This window comes from Protomyctophum bolini, assembly GCF_963924005.1.
Source record: "Protomyctophum bolini genome assembly, chromosome: 15".
Classification (NCBI taxonomy): Eukaryota; Metazoa; Chordata; class Actinopteri; order Myctophiformes; family Myctophidae; genus Protomyctophum; species Protomyctophum bolini.
Window position 1 is genome coordinate 21193714 of NC_137876.1, and position 17051 is coordinate 21210764.

Genomic DNA, 17051 nt, shown 5'->3' on the forward strand with positions numbered 1-17051 from the left:
ACTCTTGTTTGAAGGACGCTAGTTGTTTAATTCTGGGATTGCCACTGACAACATAATTGTCACACATTTGCTATATTATTATAGCATATTCATAATCACAATTCAACACAATTATGCATCCAAACTCATAATGTGACCTGGCATTGACATTATCATTTTCTTCGTCATAGTTTTAGTCTACGGAATCAACACTTTTATCATGCACACTAAAAGCATAACCACCACCACCCCCTATAGTAATACCGCCTCGACTCCTATTATTGCCTCATCAATTCACCGATTTGATCCAGAGTTTCCACGACATCTTGTGTGTCACCCCTGATCGTATTGGTGAAACCGCCCACGCAAACATTTACCCCACGAACCCCATACCGACCAGACTCCCCTCAAACACCCTCCAACAGTCCACACCTCCATCCAAACGGGCCACCGTACGGTGCACGTGGACCCGGCCGTTAACTGTCCCTTTGTTCTCTTTGCCCACAGCGCTTACCCTTTGGATAAAACCAACAGTGACATGCGTAACTACATCACCAATTTCGCTGCAGACTTAAGGTGAAGCTCGCTCTCCCCCCCTCGCTCTCTCTCTCGCTGTCGCTCTCTCGCTCTCGCTCTCGCTCTCTCTCTCTCTCTCTCTCTCTCTCTCTCTCTCTCTCTCTCTCTCTCTCTCTCTCTCCCTCGCTTGCAGTGGTCTGGCCTCTTTCAGCAGTGGAGAAACATATTTATAGTAAAAGTCCCGGTAGTCAAGATTGACTTGAATAAAAGTATATATGTGCACTACAGATTGAAGTATATACACTGTAAATCCCTGGAACATGTGACACGTTTAAAACCTAAACACCAGTGTGTAATAATAAAATGCCAAATGTTTATTGATGGTCATAAAATACAGTAGAACACGAGTTCACTCAAACACCTCATGGGAACACCTAGTGTTCAAATTCTAAACACCTATATGACTGACTTTGATTGTAAAAACTAAACATGTTTATGTGTTTAAAAATTGTTACTGGCGATTAAACATGTTCTTCTGTTTATAATCTAAACACTGTGACACGTTTACAAAGTGTTACAAATATGTGTTTATAACTTAAACGCTTGGGTTTAGTATACACAGTTCCCTACTTAGTTGACTTGCTTTGTATGGTCACTTTAATATTTACCTTGCAGCAATGTTAAAAATGTTCACTCTGATGGCAACAAAATGTACTTATGAAAGTATATAAAAGGTACTCATTATGCAGAATGTCCCATCGCACAAGTTTTGTGTCCAGGCCGAATGTTTGCCTCAGTCCAGCCCTGGGTGACCCCCATCGTCCCAGCCAGCCAATGAGAGGTTCACCTGGGGTGACCCCCATCGTCCCAGCCAACCAATGAGAGGTTCACCTGGGGTGACCCCCATCGTCCCAGCCAGCCAATGAGAGGTTCACCTGGGGTGACCCCCATCGTCCCAGCCAGCCAATGAGAGGTTCACCTGGGGTGACCTCATCGTCCCCTTCACTATAACGGCTTCCAATGCCGTCTACATCGCGACTACATATATGCCCACATATGGAGATCCCTGATGATGTCACGTGATGTCACGAGGCATGACCATATATGGGGGCGTGACGAACCAACGGGAAAGGCACGTTTTCATAGTGCCTGCGGTCGCAACAAAACAACTATACTGAGCGTGTCGGTATAGGGCAGCATGTCACCTATACGTACTTGGACCAATCAATAGTCTGACTGTAGGTGATAATGTCCCATTCAGTGCTTTGGCAGCATCCGGATGGGGTGCCTTCACACTGTCAACGAGAGGTTCACCTGAGGCGTTCACAGTCGACGAGAGGTTCACCTGAGGCGTTCACACTGTCAACGAGAGGTTCACCTGAGGCGTTCACACTGTCGACGAGAGGTTCACCTGAGGCGTTCACACTGTCAACGAGAGGTTCACCTGAGGCGTTCACACTGTCGACGAGAGGTTCACCTGAGGCGTTCACACTGTCAACGAGAGGTTCACCTGAGGCGTTCACACTGTCAACGAGAGGTTCACCTGAGGCGTTCACACAGTTGACACCGTCAACGCACAATCAGGCACAGCAAGCACACTGTTACAATCTGCTCAACGTACTGCCTGCTAAACCTCATACATAGCAACAACACACACACACACACACACACACAACCCCTCGCCTTCCTCCTGGCACTTATAAAGCTTGAAGGGGGATTATTGTGTTGTTATCGTTCTGAGACGCACGGCGACCCGATAAGAAACGTATCGATGTTTACCTTGGAATTATTTCATCATCATTTCCCCCCGGCCTGCGGTGTCTGACTGTCTCTCTCTCCCTCTCCCTCTCCCTCTCCCTCTCCCTCTCCCTCTCCCTCTCTCTCTCTCTCTCTCTCTCTCTCTCTCTCTCTCTCTCTCTCTCGCGGATGATGGCGGTGCTCTTGGAGCACTTTCAGAATTGTTTATTGCCCTGCAAACACACACACACACACACACACACACACACACACACAGAGACAATGCCTCGGCTGTATGACACGGCAAAGATGGATCGGGGGACTTTTAATGACACTGACCTTTTCCATGCAGACAAATACCCAGCTTTTAGGCTTTATTAAAAAAAACATATTAATAAAAGTTACTCATCCTTGTCTGACGGTACGGTAGAATTAGATCTGGCAAAAGGTTTGTATCCGTATATAGCGCGCGTCACTCCGTATAATCTCCCCAGCTTTTTATCTGTTTCTGTGTCCCATCGGCTGCATTTCTCGACTTTCCGTGTGCTGCATTCATTCTCAATCGAATTGACCCCCGGCCGACCATGTGATTCTCTCTCTCTCTCTCTCTCTCTCTCTCTCTCTCTCTCTCTCTCTCTCTCTCTCTCTCTCTCTCTCTCTCTCAGAGAATCAGAGAAAGTGCTTGCTCACTAACTAGCTCCTTATTTGCAATTCCCTCATCTCCAAGCATTGATTGGGTGCTTCAGCACAATGGCAAATCGAATTTCCATTTTCAGTATGCCGTTCGACGGCTGTCGAGGCAACGATCCTCCGAAGAGCGGAGAGATAGGCGGCCCCTCCTCGGGGACAGTGTCATAATCAGTCTACACAGTGAGCTTCAGCAGCTCTGACATGAATATAGCGCTGACTTAATTGTTTGTGTTGTGTTCCCTTGCACCTGCGTGTTATCCATAATCAAATGACTCAAATCACTTAAATTATGTTCCAAATGCATACACAGAATTACTCTTCCCACTTCCGGGCCCCTTCCCCATCTTCCTTCAGGTGTTACTGATGATACTAATTAACTAAGGCTCTGTTCCATTCTGGTCAAACAGAGTCACTGTGCTGCTATCGTGCATCTTGGCTCACTGGAAACTGTGAGCCAACTGTGAGCCTCTGCTACAGCAGTGGGTCTCTATGGCCCCTTTTCCTCTGGGGCTGAACCAGTTCAGAGCAATTCCACTGAAAAAATGAACTGGTTCAGAACCGTAAAAATTTGGTTCGGAACTAAAAAATACAAAAATAAAGGCCACAGTTCCGTGAAAGCACCAAGGTTCTGACCAGAACCAGTTCTAGATCCAAAGTTATTTTGGTGGAAAAGGGGCTAAAAGTGTCCTTGAGTGGGTTCCAAATGGGCCCGTATACGGATGTGTAACTCTGAGAGTTATGGGGGTCCTTGAAATTAAGACGTTTGAGAACCAGAGCGCCTTAATTGGTAGCATGGTTAACACCTGTGAAGGAAGTAAGGAAGGGGCCCGGAGGAAGCAAGGAACCTGACGATAGGAAAGGTCACCGATGTAATTGTCTCAATGCAATTCCAGTCGACAGATTCCTCACACTGTCTGGCAAACTGTGGCCCGGAAGTACGAAGAGTCATTCTGTGTGCCTAAGAACTGCTTATACGCTTGTCATCATGGCAGTGACTGTGGTCTTCTCTGTTGTTTTCGTCAACTAAAACCAAGACGAAAAATGTTCGGAAACTAAAATGAAAACTAAGCTATGATGACTAAAACTGAGACTAAATATACTGACGATTTCGCCAACAAATAAAAACTAGACTATGGTGTTAAGGAAGGGACTAGTGTAAAAGAGATCCAGTCCTTTTACACTTGATTGCATGCTGAAAATAGCATATCTACAATCTCACAACGCGTCGTGCTGCGACTGCTGCTATTTTCAGCAAGTGAGAAAAAAAAACTGTCATTACGACGGCATCAAGGGCTAACCAAAATAACATTTGTTTGACTAAATCAACTGTCGATTTAGTCGACTAAAATCTCATGACATCAAATCGACTAAAACTAGACTAACGCTAAAACATTCCAGGTGACTGAAATGTGACTGAAACTAGATGAAAACTATTCAAGAGACTATAGGGACTTAAAACCAAAATGTGCTGCCAAAAACAACACTGCTTCTCTGTCTCTTCAGCCAGAGCTACCACTTGCAGTCGGCGAGGGACATGCAGCAGCACCACCACCATCATCATCCTCATCATCCTCATCATCCTGGCGTCATCCTGGACCCCAACGGCGGAAACTACAACTCTCCCAAGTTCCGCTCCAGAAACCAGAGCTACATGCGGGCCGTGAGCACGCTCAGCCAGGCCAGCTGCTTGAGCCAACAAGTGAGCCAGGTGAGTACCGTACCGTCCAGCAGCGTATAATATATATATATACACTGTACTATACAATCTGTGACAGTGTTTGTCCAAGTCCCGGGAAAGGCGCGCCGTGACTGGCAGTTGTGCCAAAGAGGAGCACTCGCCCCAAAAAGCATGGTTCACGATACTGCCCCTATAGAGCGTCGCAGTCCCGCCCCCCTTTTCAGAACGACGAGCGGCCCAGGAAGTGATTCTCCGTTCATTTTCTCCATATAGGCTTTTCAAAAAGTACTTATTTAAAGACGGTTACGCCGCGGACAAAGCCAACTCGGATCGTGACAAATCATGACGATAATTACAATGTTTTGGGCCAAATCAAGTGATTAGTAAGAAGAAAAACAAAACAAATAGTGTTGTATCCTGCCTTTATTTTCTTCTTTCAAATTATTTGATCGGCACAAAATATTGTGTTTGTTGTCACGATTTAAAAAAAATTGCAGACCTACAAGCTATGAGCTTGTAGATCTGCTATTTCCAATAGCTAAATTATAACATAATGTTTAAAACACCAAAAGGGGTTCCCCCCCAACCCAGTGGGTTTCAGGTGAAAAAAGTAGGCTAGAAACGAGAAATGTATGCACACTGAACGATATCCAAAAATGGTTATTAATCAACTAAATAACAGTTTCACACAGACCTTTGTGAGTTTATCACCCATTTAAAATCACACTCCCAAACGTTTGCAAAGCACACAATATTGACCATGATTTACAGTTAAAAAAATAAATAAAGAACCATTGCATGGTTCTGTAAAAGTGAGGAAGTCATGACACAAAGGTGTTTTTTTTTTTAATAAATTAACGCCCTACTCCATCATACTACAGCATCACACGAAAGATTCGATATATGTTTTTTTTTATTGAAAAGTAGCCGTTTTTGTTTTGTACATATGAGGTTTCCACCCGACGGAGACCATGGAAATGGTTTAGAGTTTGACCTCATCGGTACTAATTCCCAGGCTGTCTTGTGTGCTTTTAACCTCGCCATGTAGGAGGCCATTAGAAGATAAAACATCGAGCAATAGAGCAAGATCGTTATCGTTGGTCTCTCGACATTGTCGAATGGGAAAGGCCGGCGATAACCATCAACCTGCTTCTAACCAAGAGCACAGCCCTGGTCACTGAATCACGGGATGCACGTCTGAGGATATATATATATATATATATATATATATTTATTTTTTTACAATCGTTAGAAAATAATAGCTCTTTGTCGAGATTGGGGAAACAGTCTATGAGGCAACAAGCCCCTCTTCAGCGTGTTCATGTGGTTCTCATGTCTGGGCAACGTGGTCTTGGTTTCTTTCAAATCAATATCTCGTTTTATGATTAAGAAGACTAAATCAGCCAAAGCACCACAAAACAAATGCCAGGCAATATTCATAAAAAAAAAAAAACAATTGCACATCTGTAAGCTGTAAAAAAACACATGTTGTTTCATAATATACCTTTGACTCCCATACCTCACTGTGAAATAGATGTTACAGTAAAAGCGAGAAAAGAGTCAAATGTAATGTTATGGAAAGATATTCCCAAGTAGAACTGCATTATTATGTGATGTTCTCCTGAATCTCTCTCTCTCTCTCTCTCTCTCTCATCCGGTAGTGCTGATTGAGCCTCTGCTGACGCACAGCACATTTCCAGCGTTAATTAATTAAAAAACAATTCCCGGGTCGGGCTCAGGCTGATGAATGTATGCCACGTGAGGGCTCGGGTAGGGGCTGGGGCTACAATGCATTTGGGCCAGGCTGCGGTCGGGGTTTTATTTTCTGGCAAATCTTTGTGTGATAGGATGTTTTATTTTTATTTTTTACATAAAATGACTTGAAACCTACAGTAGCATCCCTTTTCTGAGGGGAACATTAGTCTAAATCAACTCTATAAAATATTTAGTGGGGGTGTCCCTGCTTCATCTCTCGCTCTCTCTCTCTCTGTCTCTCTCTCTCTCTCAGAGCTTTGGCCTAAAAATAAATGTCAAAGAAAGACCCCCCCCCCCCTGGTTTAAATTGTTAAACGTAACCCCCCCCCCCCCCCCCCCCCCCCTCACCTCCCCTCCGCCAGGTGAGCGAGACGGAGCTAAACGGCCAGTTCGAGTCGGTGTGCGAGTCGGTGTTCGGCGAGCTGGAGTCCCAGGCCGTGGAGGCGCTGGACCTGCCCGGCTGCTTCCGGACCAGGAGCCACAGCTACCTGAGGGCCATCCAGGCGGGATACTCCCAGGACGACGACTGCATCCTCCTCCCCCCCGGGGGGCCCATGGCCGCCTCCAGCACCGTCACCTCCATACGCGCCACCACAGGTAAGCAAGCTAAGCTAAGCTAAGCTAAGCACTGGCTGGAAGTGAACTCTTTGTCTGTGGTGCGCCGTCTGTCCGCTAATGCCGTGGAACTGAATCACAGGACGGTTTGAGATCAAAGGCTGAGTGTGTGTGTGTGTGTGTGTGTGTGTGTGTGTGTGTGTGTGTGTGTGTGTGTGTGTGTGTTTGTGTGTGTGTGTGTGTGTGTGTGTGGGGGGGTGGGGGGGGGATTTGGGGGCAATTGTGATGAAAAGAAAATAAATCGTTAAGAAACTAAAAAACTGAAATATCCTTTTCAATTCGAATTTGATTCATAAGACGTTGCCATCATTGTCCAAGTAGCCAAATTACAAGCTCACAATGCATCACCGCGAGACGTGTTGTGAGCTTTAAGATCGGCCCTCTCCTCTCCTCTCCTCTCCTCTCCTCTCCTCTCCTCTCCTCTCCTCTCCTCTCCTCTCTTTTTAGTTTAGTCTTTTTTTTAAAGCCATTCCCCAATAAGGGGCCCCGCAGCCACAGGCTATATATCTCTATCCGGGGGTCCTTGGCATGGAAAGGGTTTGGGAACCACAACATGTGTTTAGGCGACAAGACGTCATCGCCTGTGAGACTGCACCCTGTGAAGCAGCTTCCTATATCGTTGCATGAGCCTCTCTTGTATCATGTGCCCATTCTCTTTTGATAGACATCTTGATTACCGTATAGCTTTGTGAGTCGTGCCAATTCATCCTGCTGTATACTGTATGCCGGATACAGTATGTCATCTGCTCATTCATTTGGATGCATCAGAGAGTAAAGCTATGAACCCTATTGAAAAATTATGTGGAATTGCCAAGCCAATTATATAAGGGAGCAAAAGTGTTTTCTCTATATTCCTTGTCTCACTCGCGCCACTCTTTGGCCGTTGTGAACGCGCTCACACAGTTTCTCTGAAAAGCTGAACGAAACGTGAAGTCATCTTCTTAACACACATAATACTCGATCACAGTTTTCTCTCACACAACCTTCACTTCAAAGACATTATTTTTTGTCTCATTGCAAAGGTCTCTCGAGGTCGTCATGACTATATGTACAGCTACAAATGTGAGGTCGCACTGACCCGGTGCACACTGTTGTGTCTGGGCATACGCTAGACTTTATTACTGTAGCCTACCTTTTAAAAGAAAAAGAAAAAAAGGTCACATTTGTTAGCCGCGCAGAGAATCTGGATCGTCTGGGGCTGCTGGCACATGTTTCGCTGGCGACGAGCCCGTGCACGGTACAAAACGTAAGCCAGCTGGTGGTTTCAAAACATGCCCAGAATGACTGCTGCAGGTCCACGGAGGATACAGATGAAGAATGTGGGAGGACACGAAGAACGAGTTGTGAAGTCGCCGTGGTCGTGGACCTCACTGATGTCCAACGTTAGACTCGCGCAGAAGCTAGAGCCGTGTGTTTGACGGGGAGGGAGGGCTCGAGGTGTGATCATCTGGAGATGTGCTTAATTGTGACCGATAAATCATATCTTTTAACCACTTAAACCCAATATATATTTTTGTGGGCCTTCTATCCCTCGACACCAAATCTATCTGCAACAAATTGCCGATATACAAGCTATAACAAATCATCACGTTGTGTCAGGTGTTGACATTTGGTAGATGGCTGGTAGATCGGCTCATTTCGCTGCCAATTATAACGTGCCCAGAACAGGGATGCTGGGGTTCATGTGGTTAAAATGCTTACACTGCTTTCTCAATAAACTAAAAAAAGATAATGTTTCAGAACTCAGGGGCTGATATTTGATGGATTTTGACCACTGTTTTTCAATTTTTCAACGAGGGGCAATTGGTGTTTTTTTTTTCTTTTTACAGACTGGTCAAATTGGACCTCACACTTTCAATAGGGTTCATACTATACTCCCTGACTTTACAGGGAGAGGTTTGGAAGCTTTGCTCACATTTGCCTCTTTTCATTGCACAAAGTACCACATTTGTTCCTGCCAGAATAAGAGAGCATGCACGTGAGGACTATGTTCTCATGCCTCGTTCACACGTAGCAGTGTTCATTCTCTGTGATGTGTTCCGGGAGCCGGCAAGATGTCCCAGCTTTGTGCATTGAAAAGGTGTGACGAATGCATGCTAGTACAAATTAAGATTGAGAAGGCAGTGTAAACTATGATCAGGAATGAGTCAAAATGGGAACGCTTTCTCTGTGCGCTGTTGGTTTCCAACAGACACTCTATGCGATTATATGAACCACATTATTACTCTATGTGAAAAAAATAAAAATGCATTCATAGGGGGTTGAATACAACGTAATGGGAGGGTGGTACGTTATCATTAAATGTTTTTTTTACGTCTTCCGTGGTCTTATTTTGACTCATAACGCAATGCATGAGTTGATTTTTTACTTATGAAAAGCACATTCTCTCCAGCTCCTCACGCCTGTGGCCATATGACAGACGCATATTTACATTTGTCTTTCCAGACAGAAATTATGTGCTGGAAGACTCTTGTTTGCCTGACCGGGCCAGTGCTGGGGAGGACTCGGACACGGCCCCATTGGCCCACGACGATCTAGGCTGTCCCATCAGACGAGACAGACCTTACCAACGCGATAGCTTTGGCGCCTCGGCCAAACCCGCGTCCGGGCCGCCGGTCTCTCCGTACCTCTTCAGGTCCCCGATGCCCATCGTCCATGACCCGGAGCGACCCTCGCCCAAAGCCATCCAGGCCAGCATCAAAGAGTCCGCCACCTTGGCGGCGGCCATCAGCATGCAGTGGAAAGAAGAGGTCTCGGCCATGCGTCGCGAGCTAGCCGACCTCCGGAGGGACCTCTGCACGGAGCTACGGGCCTTCAACAGTAACTTTAACACCTTCACGCAGCATTACAACACCTGGTCTCCGCAGGGCGGGGGAGCGGCGGCGGGGCCCGCGGAAGGGTCCGGGGCGAGGGGTGGTGGCGGCCTCGGAGCCTCGGGGGCCGATAAGGGCTCCGGGTCTACAGCCAGAATAGAAAGGAAGCCCCAGGTATCTAAGGTGTCCGTGGGAACTCAGGCCAGGAGCAAAGTCCTGGTCCGTCAGAGCACGGCCGACGCGGCTGTGAACTGTCCGGAGGAGGTCGGCGAGCAGAGGAAGGACCCGGGCGCGCGGAGACGTCTGCCCAAACAGCTGTCCATGGACCCCGGCATCCTGGCCTCTCCGTGCTCCATGTATGTGGAGAGTGCCATACCGATGTCTCTAGATCGCATACTTCCGCGCTCTGTTAAATCAACGCAACCGCATCCCAAGACTGTAGATCCTCCTCCCGCTGTGCCCTCCCCTCCCCCGGAGCAGCTCTCACACGTCGAGGGCGTCGTCTCACAGGACGTGGTCACCTCCCAGCCACCGGCTGCTGATTTCACGACGCCGCCATGCGCTGAGAGTCCCCCCCCCTCCGACACGGAGCCAGTGGAATCGCACACCTCGTTCTCTCCGGAACCGACGTCTGCGGACAGAGCCGACGAAGACCGCTCAGACTCCGGGCCGTGTTGCCTGTTCGATGTGAAACCCCGAGATTTGGAAGCGCTCGACGGAACCGCTCCGGTTTATCTGCCATATCCAGTTCCTGTACTCACCGTGTCTCCCCCGGAGGAACGCGACGTCGACGTCATGTCAGATTCCGAGTCTCGGGAAGTATTCGCTGTGGACGGGCCGGATCCAAGGGTCCAGGAGCCGGTGCAGGACTCGGCAGGTTCACGCCCGGAGTCCTCAGACTCGTCGGCGGTGCGTTCGACGGAGCCGGTTCCCCAAGGCCCGATCGTCGCCGTCACCCCGAGGGACGCGTCTCCTCTTGACCTCGGTGCCGCTTGGTCGTTTGTTTCCGAATCGGATAGCCAATGCCCGTCTATCGTGGTGTCGGAATACTTTGACAAAGACCCCCCTGCGAGTCCAACGGAGATCGACTCCCCCGTCGATCCTATCGGGTGTTCAGACCTGGTTCCAGGCCAGTCCAGAGCCTCAGACTCGGCTCGTGTCCCGCCGGATCCTCAGCCACACACAGCCGACTCCGCCCAATCGTCGTCCCAAGAGCCCGAGTGGCCGCCCCTTCCAGAACCGCTGGACTCGGCCCCTATATTCCACGCCGCGCTGGTCCACTTTGACTTGGTCATGCTGACGTCTCTCGACCAAGACGACCTGGACTCTGTGTTCATGGACCCGGAACCGGACCCAATGACCTTGAGCTGTGACTCTCCTTCCAATCCCTCGGATTTAGATCCACCGCTCGACCAATCGGATGGTCCAGACTCGCCTCTACCCACCTTGGACCCTGCCACTGTGTGCCCAGCGGATCCCTCGCGGTCCGAAGAATGGGCGGATCCGTCTTCGGAAGCTCACGCGTCTCAGGAAGTGGAAACGGATTTCCGTCGAGACCCGACGCCGCGGGTCATGGTCACGATATCCCCTCCCAGTCCGGTGTCGCCCGACCCGGGCAGTTCGCGGGACGCGGCCTTTGGTTCTGCCGCCGACCCGGATCCTCCTCTGGCCTACGCGGACCCACATCCTTCACACTTGGATCCGTCGCCGCCCGACCCGGAAGACATCCCGTTTCTGGACCTGATGCCCTGCATGGAGCCGGACGAACCGGCGGAGGGTCCGCTCGTGATGGGAGGTTCCGACGACGACGACGACAGAGGTCTCATGGGCATGAGCGTCGCCACCGGCGGCAGCTCAGAGGGGTCTTCGTCGTGGGACCACGGCTTCCTGTGGTACCGGTGGCCCCGGAGGAGCCACCACCGGGAGCCGAGGTCCATGCGGCGGAGCGCCAGCGTGGAGCTGTGGAGCGGGCGGTACGAGTACAACAGCGCCGAGATAACCTACATGTCCCTCACCCTGTGAACGGCTTACCTCATACTGTCGGCAGACAAAAATGTAGCTCGAGAGGTCTTTGTGGCTCATGTTTTCTATAAGCAAGGAGAGCACCCTGCCGATGTAGAGGCCATTTGGACCCCGATGCAAGGACTTTATTATTATTATTGTTGTTATTATCATACACAAGCTTGCACTAATCTGTAAGGGGAAGACTGCACCAGTAGCAATTAACCCAGATTGTACAGTACTTCATGGAACGTACCGTAACATTACGAATGTGATAAATAAACCACCGCAGGTGGTGAAGTCAGCATAGTTTTAAATGTTGTCACTGTTCAAGAACAAACGATATTAAAGGAAAGCAAACCAAATCCATGAAGCTAGGCGACGACAACAACACTGTCTGTTCTCTTCACTTGGACAGTTCCTCTCTCACACACAGCAGACACTGGTAAAGAAAAATGTACTTGTTCTATCAGTGAGTTTGACACTGTGGTGTTTATTCACCACACACACACAAAACAAACATTCCCAGGACTCCTCTGGAGCTCTGCGCGGTCAACACGCAGTGAAGACAGCAGCCTGTTGTTTTTGAAGTCGTGACAATCTTCTTCTACGACCATGGAAACCGACATTTGGTTTTTCCTTTCCTAATAATTAAATCTGAGAACTTCTGTTTTTAATGTCACTTCAGAATAGAGTGACGTTACATCTTCACAGTTATCATATAACTAAGAATCCCAATCATGTGTATACGGTATGCTGTTTTATCACGTGAGCTGCTGTAGATGGATTGAACGGCCCAGTGTTCATTTTGACGGCAGATTTATTCGTAGTCTTTTGAATACAATTTCGCTTTGTTTTAGTCAGATTTTAGTCACCTGAAAGGTTTTAGTTTTAGTCGACTAAATATCATAAGATTATAGTCGACTAAATCTACGCCGTAAATTGTGCCTGATTTCACACTCTGTTTTAATGCTGAAAATAGCAGATCTACAAGCTCACAACACGCCGCAGCGTGACGCGTTGTGTGAGCTTGTAGATCTGCTATTTCCAGAGCGCAATGCCCGAGCACAACCAATTGTCTTTTAGTTCTACTAACATTTTAGTTGAGTTTTTATTTGTGTACAAAATTGTTACTATAGCCTATTTAGTTTTAGTTATCATGGCTTAGCTTTTATTTCGTTTTTTATTTAGCTTTCGTAAAAAGGGAGTCGACGGAACATTTTTCCTCGTAGTTTTAAGTTGACGAAATGAACACTGGGATCCGACGGTGCAGCTCATTAAAGGAGAAACGGGGGGAATGAAGGTTTATTATGATGACGTACGTTTTTGCACAATCTGAGATGGAGCGAAAGACAAACGGTACAGTGCTCTGTTGTTGAGAAACGGGGATGTGGTTGGTATCAACCACATTTAAAGGACCATACCGTACTGTCTGGCGCATGTTTAAGCCTTTTATACTTGACATTCCGTGCTGACTATTTTCCAGAGCATATTATAGGCTATACTGCGGGTTAAGATGTTTTGAGTTCCATTTCATTCCACTACGGTACGAACAGCTAAACACACTAAATGGTTTTTCGCTGGTCATTATTTATTTATTAATCCCATTTAGAGCTGGAAAGCATTCGTGTCACTTTAGATTCATAGCTTCAACAACACAGGTTCTCAAGAAAACTGTTAGGATTTTAGAATATGGCATTATCGTTGCTGTTGGGCCGAAACCTCTTATCTTCGTATATATATTCTAACGTTTTGTGTGTTTGTTTTGTAAATTAACGCCCTACTTGATCATACTACAGCCGCAGCGTCGCACGACAGTAGCAGTCTAGTAGCAGATCTACACAAACTCAGTTTTGAGCTTGCCGATTTGAATTTGAATCCTGATAAGTAACGGGTTTGGACATGAGGAGGTTTCCAACTGACCGATATATGATTTGTAGAATCATCCTCAGGTGTGTTATCTTTGCATTTATGCCCCTGGATCCGTTCATTTTCAAAACTCTGAAACTGAAAAAAAATCTACAAGCTTACAACATGTAGCTTTGTTTTTAACTTTTTTTTGGTCAAATGTTTGCCTATTATTATGATATGAACAGAATAGGGATGCTAGAGGGTTGGTATGGTTAGTGTGTATTGATTTGGCTGAAAATAGCCCAAAGGATACATTTCTGACCAACGTTTAAATGTCCATGATTTGACACAAATATTCAGGTACATTGAGTGACATTTGAAAGATTATGAAGAAAATGTAGTCAACGCTTAACACAACCTGAGGAAGATAAAGCCGCCATGCATTCATGGAAAATAGTCCAATATTTATGTAATATATATGGCCAAAGAAAGCTGTGAATAGACACTGACATGTATTGATAGCGGTATGGTATGGTCCTTTAATACACTACAGTATGATTGGAAAACCAGTCGGAGTGAAAAAAGTGCACTCCGCGCCATCTGAAGGAGCTTTACAGAGATGGTGCATTACATTCACCCATTCTCACACACACATTCATACACCGATGGCGGCAGAGACCATGCAAGGCACCAACCAGCACATCAGGAGCAATTAGGGGTTTCAGTGTCTTGCTCAAGGACACTTCGACACCAACTCTGGGGGAGCCCGGGTTCGAACTGGCAATCTTGCGGTTGCCATCCAGCCACTCTACCCCTGAGCCACCGCCCCCCCAATGTACAAATATTTATTTCCCCATATTTATTTTACATAATAGGTAGTTAAACAACTAGTCGACTAGTAAACTATAGGCAACTAGTCAACTAGTAAAAATGACTAGAAGTGAAGGCCCTACCTCCCAGGCTCCCACTAGTCTCAGTACCTCCGAGACCTCAACATTGCATCGCGAGTGAGAGTGGTCATGGCCCATCCATGGCCCCCGAGTGGTGAACCATAAGAAAACAAGCCTTTTGCCTTATCTGACTGGTTTTCCAATCCTACTGGAACATACACACACACACACACAGCCTGGATTCAGTTACTGTAGCTCTGTGAAAAACATCATCAACTTATTTTGTCTCAAACAATCCAAGGACAGATAAGGTGCTGATGAAGCGGTGTCGGATCTTTTACTGTAATAATGTACAATCTTCATGCTCAGGAATCAAAGACTGAGAATGTAAAACAAACAAAGAGGCGTATGACATTTTGAAGTGTGTTCTAATTTGCTCGAACAGAGACTTTTTCTAAGACTGTGCGTGACACTGACTGGTAAGGAAAAAAAAACAAAAAAACGAAGGTGCATGTTTATGATGGATGCGTCTATATTTCTGTTCCCTTCATGTATTCACTTTGTTAGTGTCGGGGGTAAAAAAAGATTCTCCAGACAACCCATATTGCGTAGCAGTGGCTGCCATTTGATGGTGCCAGAGTTAGAAAACCCATTCATTTCCCCGGAACCTATATACAGGTTTGTTTTTCCTTAAATAAACATTCAAAACGCCATTGACATGGACAGAGTTTAATGTTTGTTTTGTCTGATAATAACATCATACAAGATGTATATATAGTGTCCCTCACTTCACACGGGTGTGATTTTTTTTTTCCCATAGAGATTTCCGAACATATTTATATAAATTATTTTAAGCCTTGAACCAAGCCATGCATGAGGCTCCTCCTGGGGAATCATGAAATTGTGAAAACATTTGATTCTGTGTCAAAAATATTTGAATATTTAATGACACTAGACCCTTATGTGCCCGTCGGCTACCGGCCTACCTGAGAACGATGCAACTTGGGAACCTATAATACCCGTTTATACCAGTTTTAACTGTCTGTCTCCCTTTTGTGCCCATACTGTATATGGAGATCTCTGTATCTGTCTGTCTGCCTCTGGCCGTCCGCCTGTGCCTGAAGAGTGCAAACTAACTGTGAAAAGTGGACTGGTTAATTAAGTAATCAATTGTCAGTTGTGGGGTTGCAATGGCAATCAATTGGCTGGAGACAGAGGCTGGAAATTGCACAGGTGAGTGAACTTGGCCTCTTTGGCCCACTGGCAGAGCCTGACCAGAGCCTTTTGTGGTGGTTCTGGACAACCGTGGGTCCGACCGACTCGATGCTGGGCACTGCCCTCCCTGTGGTGGTGTGGAACGTGTGTGTCGAATTTGAAGTCGGTGGGGCAAACGGTTCTCGAGTGATGTGCATTACAACCGTACACACACGCACGCACACGCGCAGACAGAGATGTGGCAAATTCATAGTTGGATACTATATTTAGTAATTAGCCCTTTTTTGAGGTTTTCAAATATTTCGTGAAACAGAATCAACATTTTTATGGCCATGATCCTGATCCATCCTGGATGGCTTGGTTACAGGTATAAAAAATAATAATTATACGGAAAAGTACGGAAATCTCTATGGGAACTAATGAATGGGCTTTCTATCTAGCTTTGTAAGAACTCACCAATCTAACTCTGCGCTCTAAAAAGGATCTATGAAACACTCTTATCTGAAGTTCTGAACTGCCCTTTTCTTTTATTTATTTTTCTCTCTCGTGGTGTTTGCAATTGAAACTAAACTGTAATGGGTAGTAGTTTTGGAAAGTACTATATTGGCTGAATCAGGGTTTTCAAAAGTTGAAAGTTGTTCATTTGTCTTGTCTTCCATATTAAATACAAAACCTTTATCTAATCAAGGGGACAGCTAATACTCTATACTAATACTAATACTGATAACTTCAGAGAAAATTGAATCCATACATTTTCAGTCTGGTGAATTTGATGAGGTTAAAGGTAAAAAAAAAGCTCAAATCATCTTGTGCGTAATCAAATGAAGTAAAGATACAAGTTATATTTATTTTTGAATCTACAGTTTGTCAACTTTAAAAGGCATTGATTGTTTTCCGCAGTGATGAACTGCACCCAAAGCTATATATTGACATTTTCAGATTGTATTATTTATTTCACTTTACCAGCACACTCTTTTATCAACTGCCACTGAAAATGCATGCGTATGCAAGCTGTTTTCCTGCAGGATTAAGTCTGGGTCTCCCTCATGGGAAAACAAGCACCTACAGTACCGCTCACACAAAGGGGAATCCCCACTGGATCAGAGGACACAATGGACTTCAGGGCTAAACTCTGATGCATTCAATTTGTTGTGCACACTGCCATAGGCTACACAAAGGAAGTCGCGTTGTATTGCATAATGTGGAAAAAAGTGAATTCCTTCGTGTACAAATATTGTATATTTTAAATGGCTACCTACATGGTTAGCGGTAGTTAATGTTAACGCTCTTTATGGAAAAGAATAGATGGCC

General features: G+C 46.2%; 1 protein-coding gene across 1 annotated transcript in view; it reads left to right on the forward strand.

Moving 5' to 3' along the window:
- Nucleotides 1-17051, forward strand: part of LOC308330083 (disks large-associated protein 2-like) — a gene marked incomplete at its 3' end in the record, with an annotated part of 287323 nt that overhangs the window by 222284 nt on the left and 47988 nt on the right. The window contains 3 exon segments of the mRNA XM_080784741.1: nt 487-555; nt 4426-4630; nt 6718-6952. Of these exon segments, the coding sequence (XP_080640867.1) occupies nt 487-555; nt 4426-4630; nt 6718-6952 (509 nt within the window).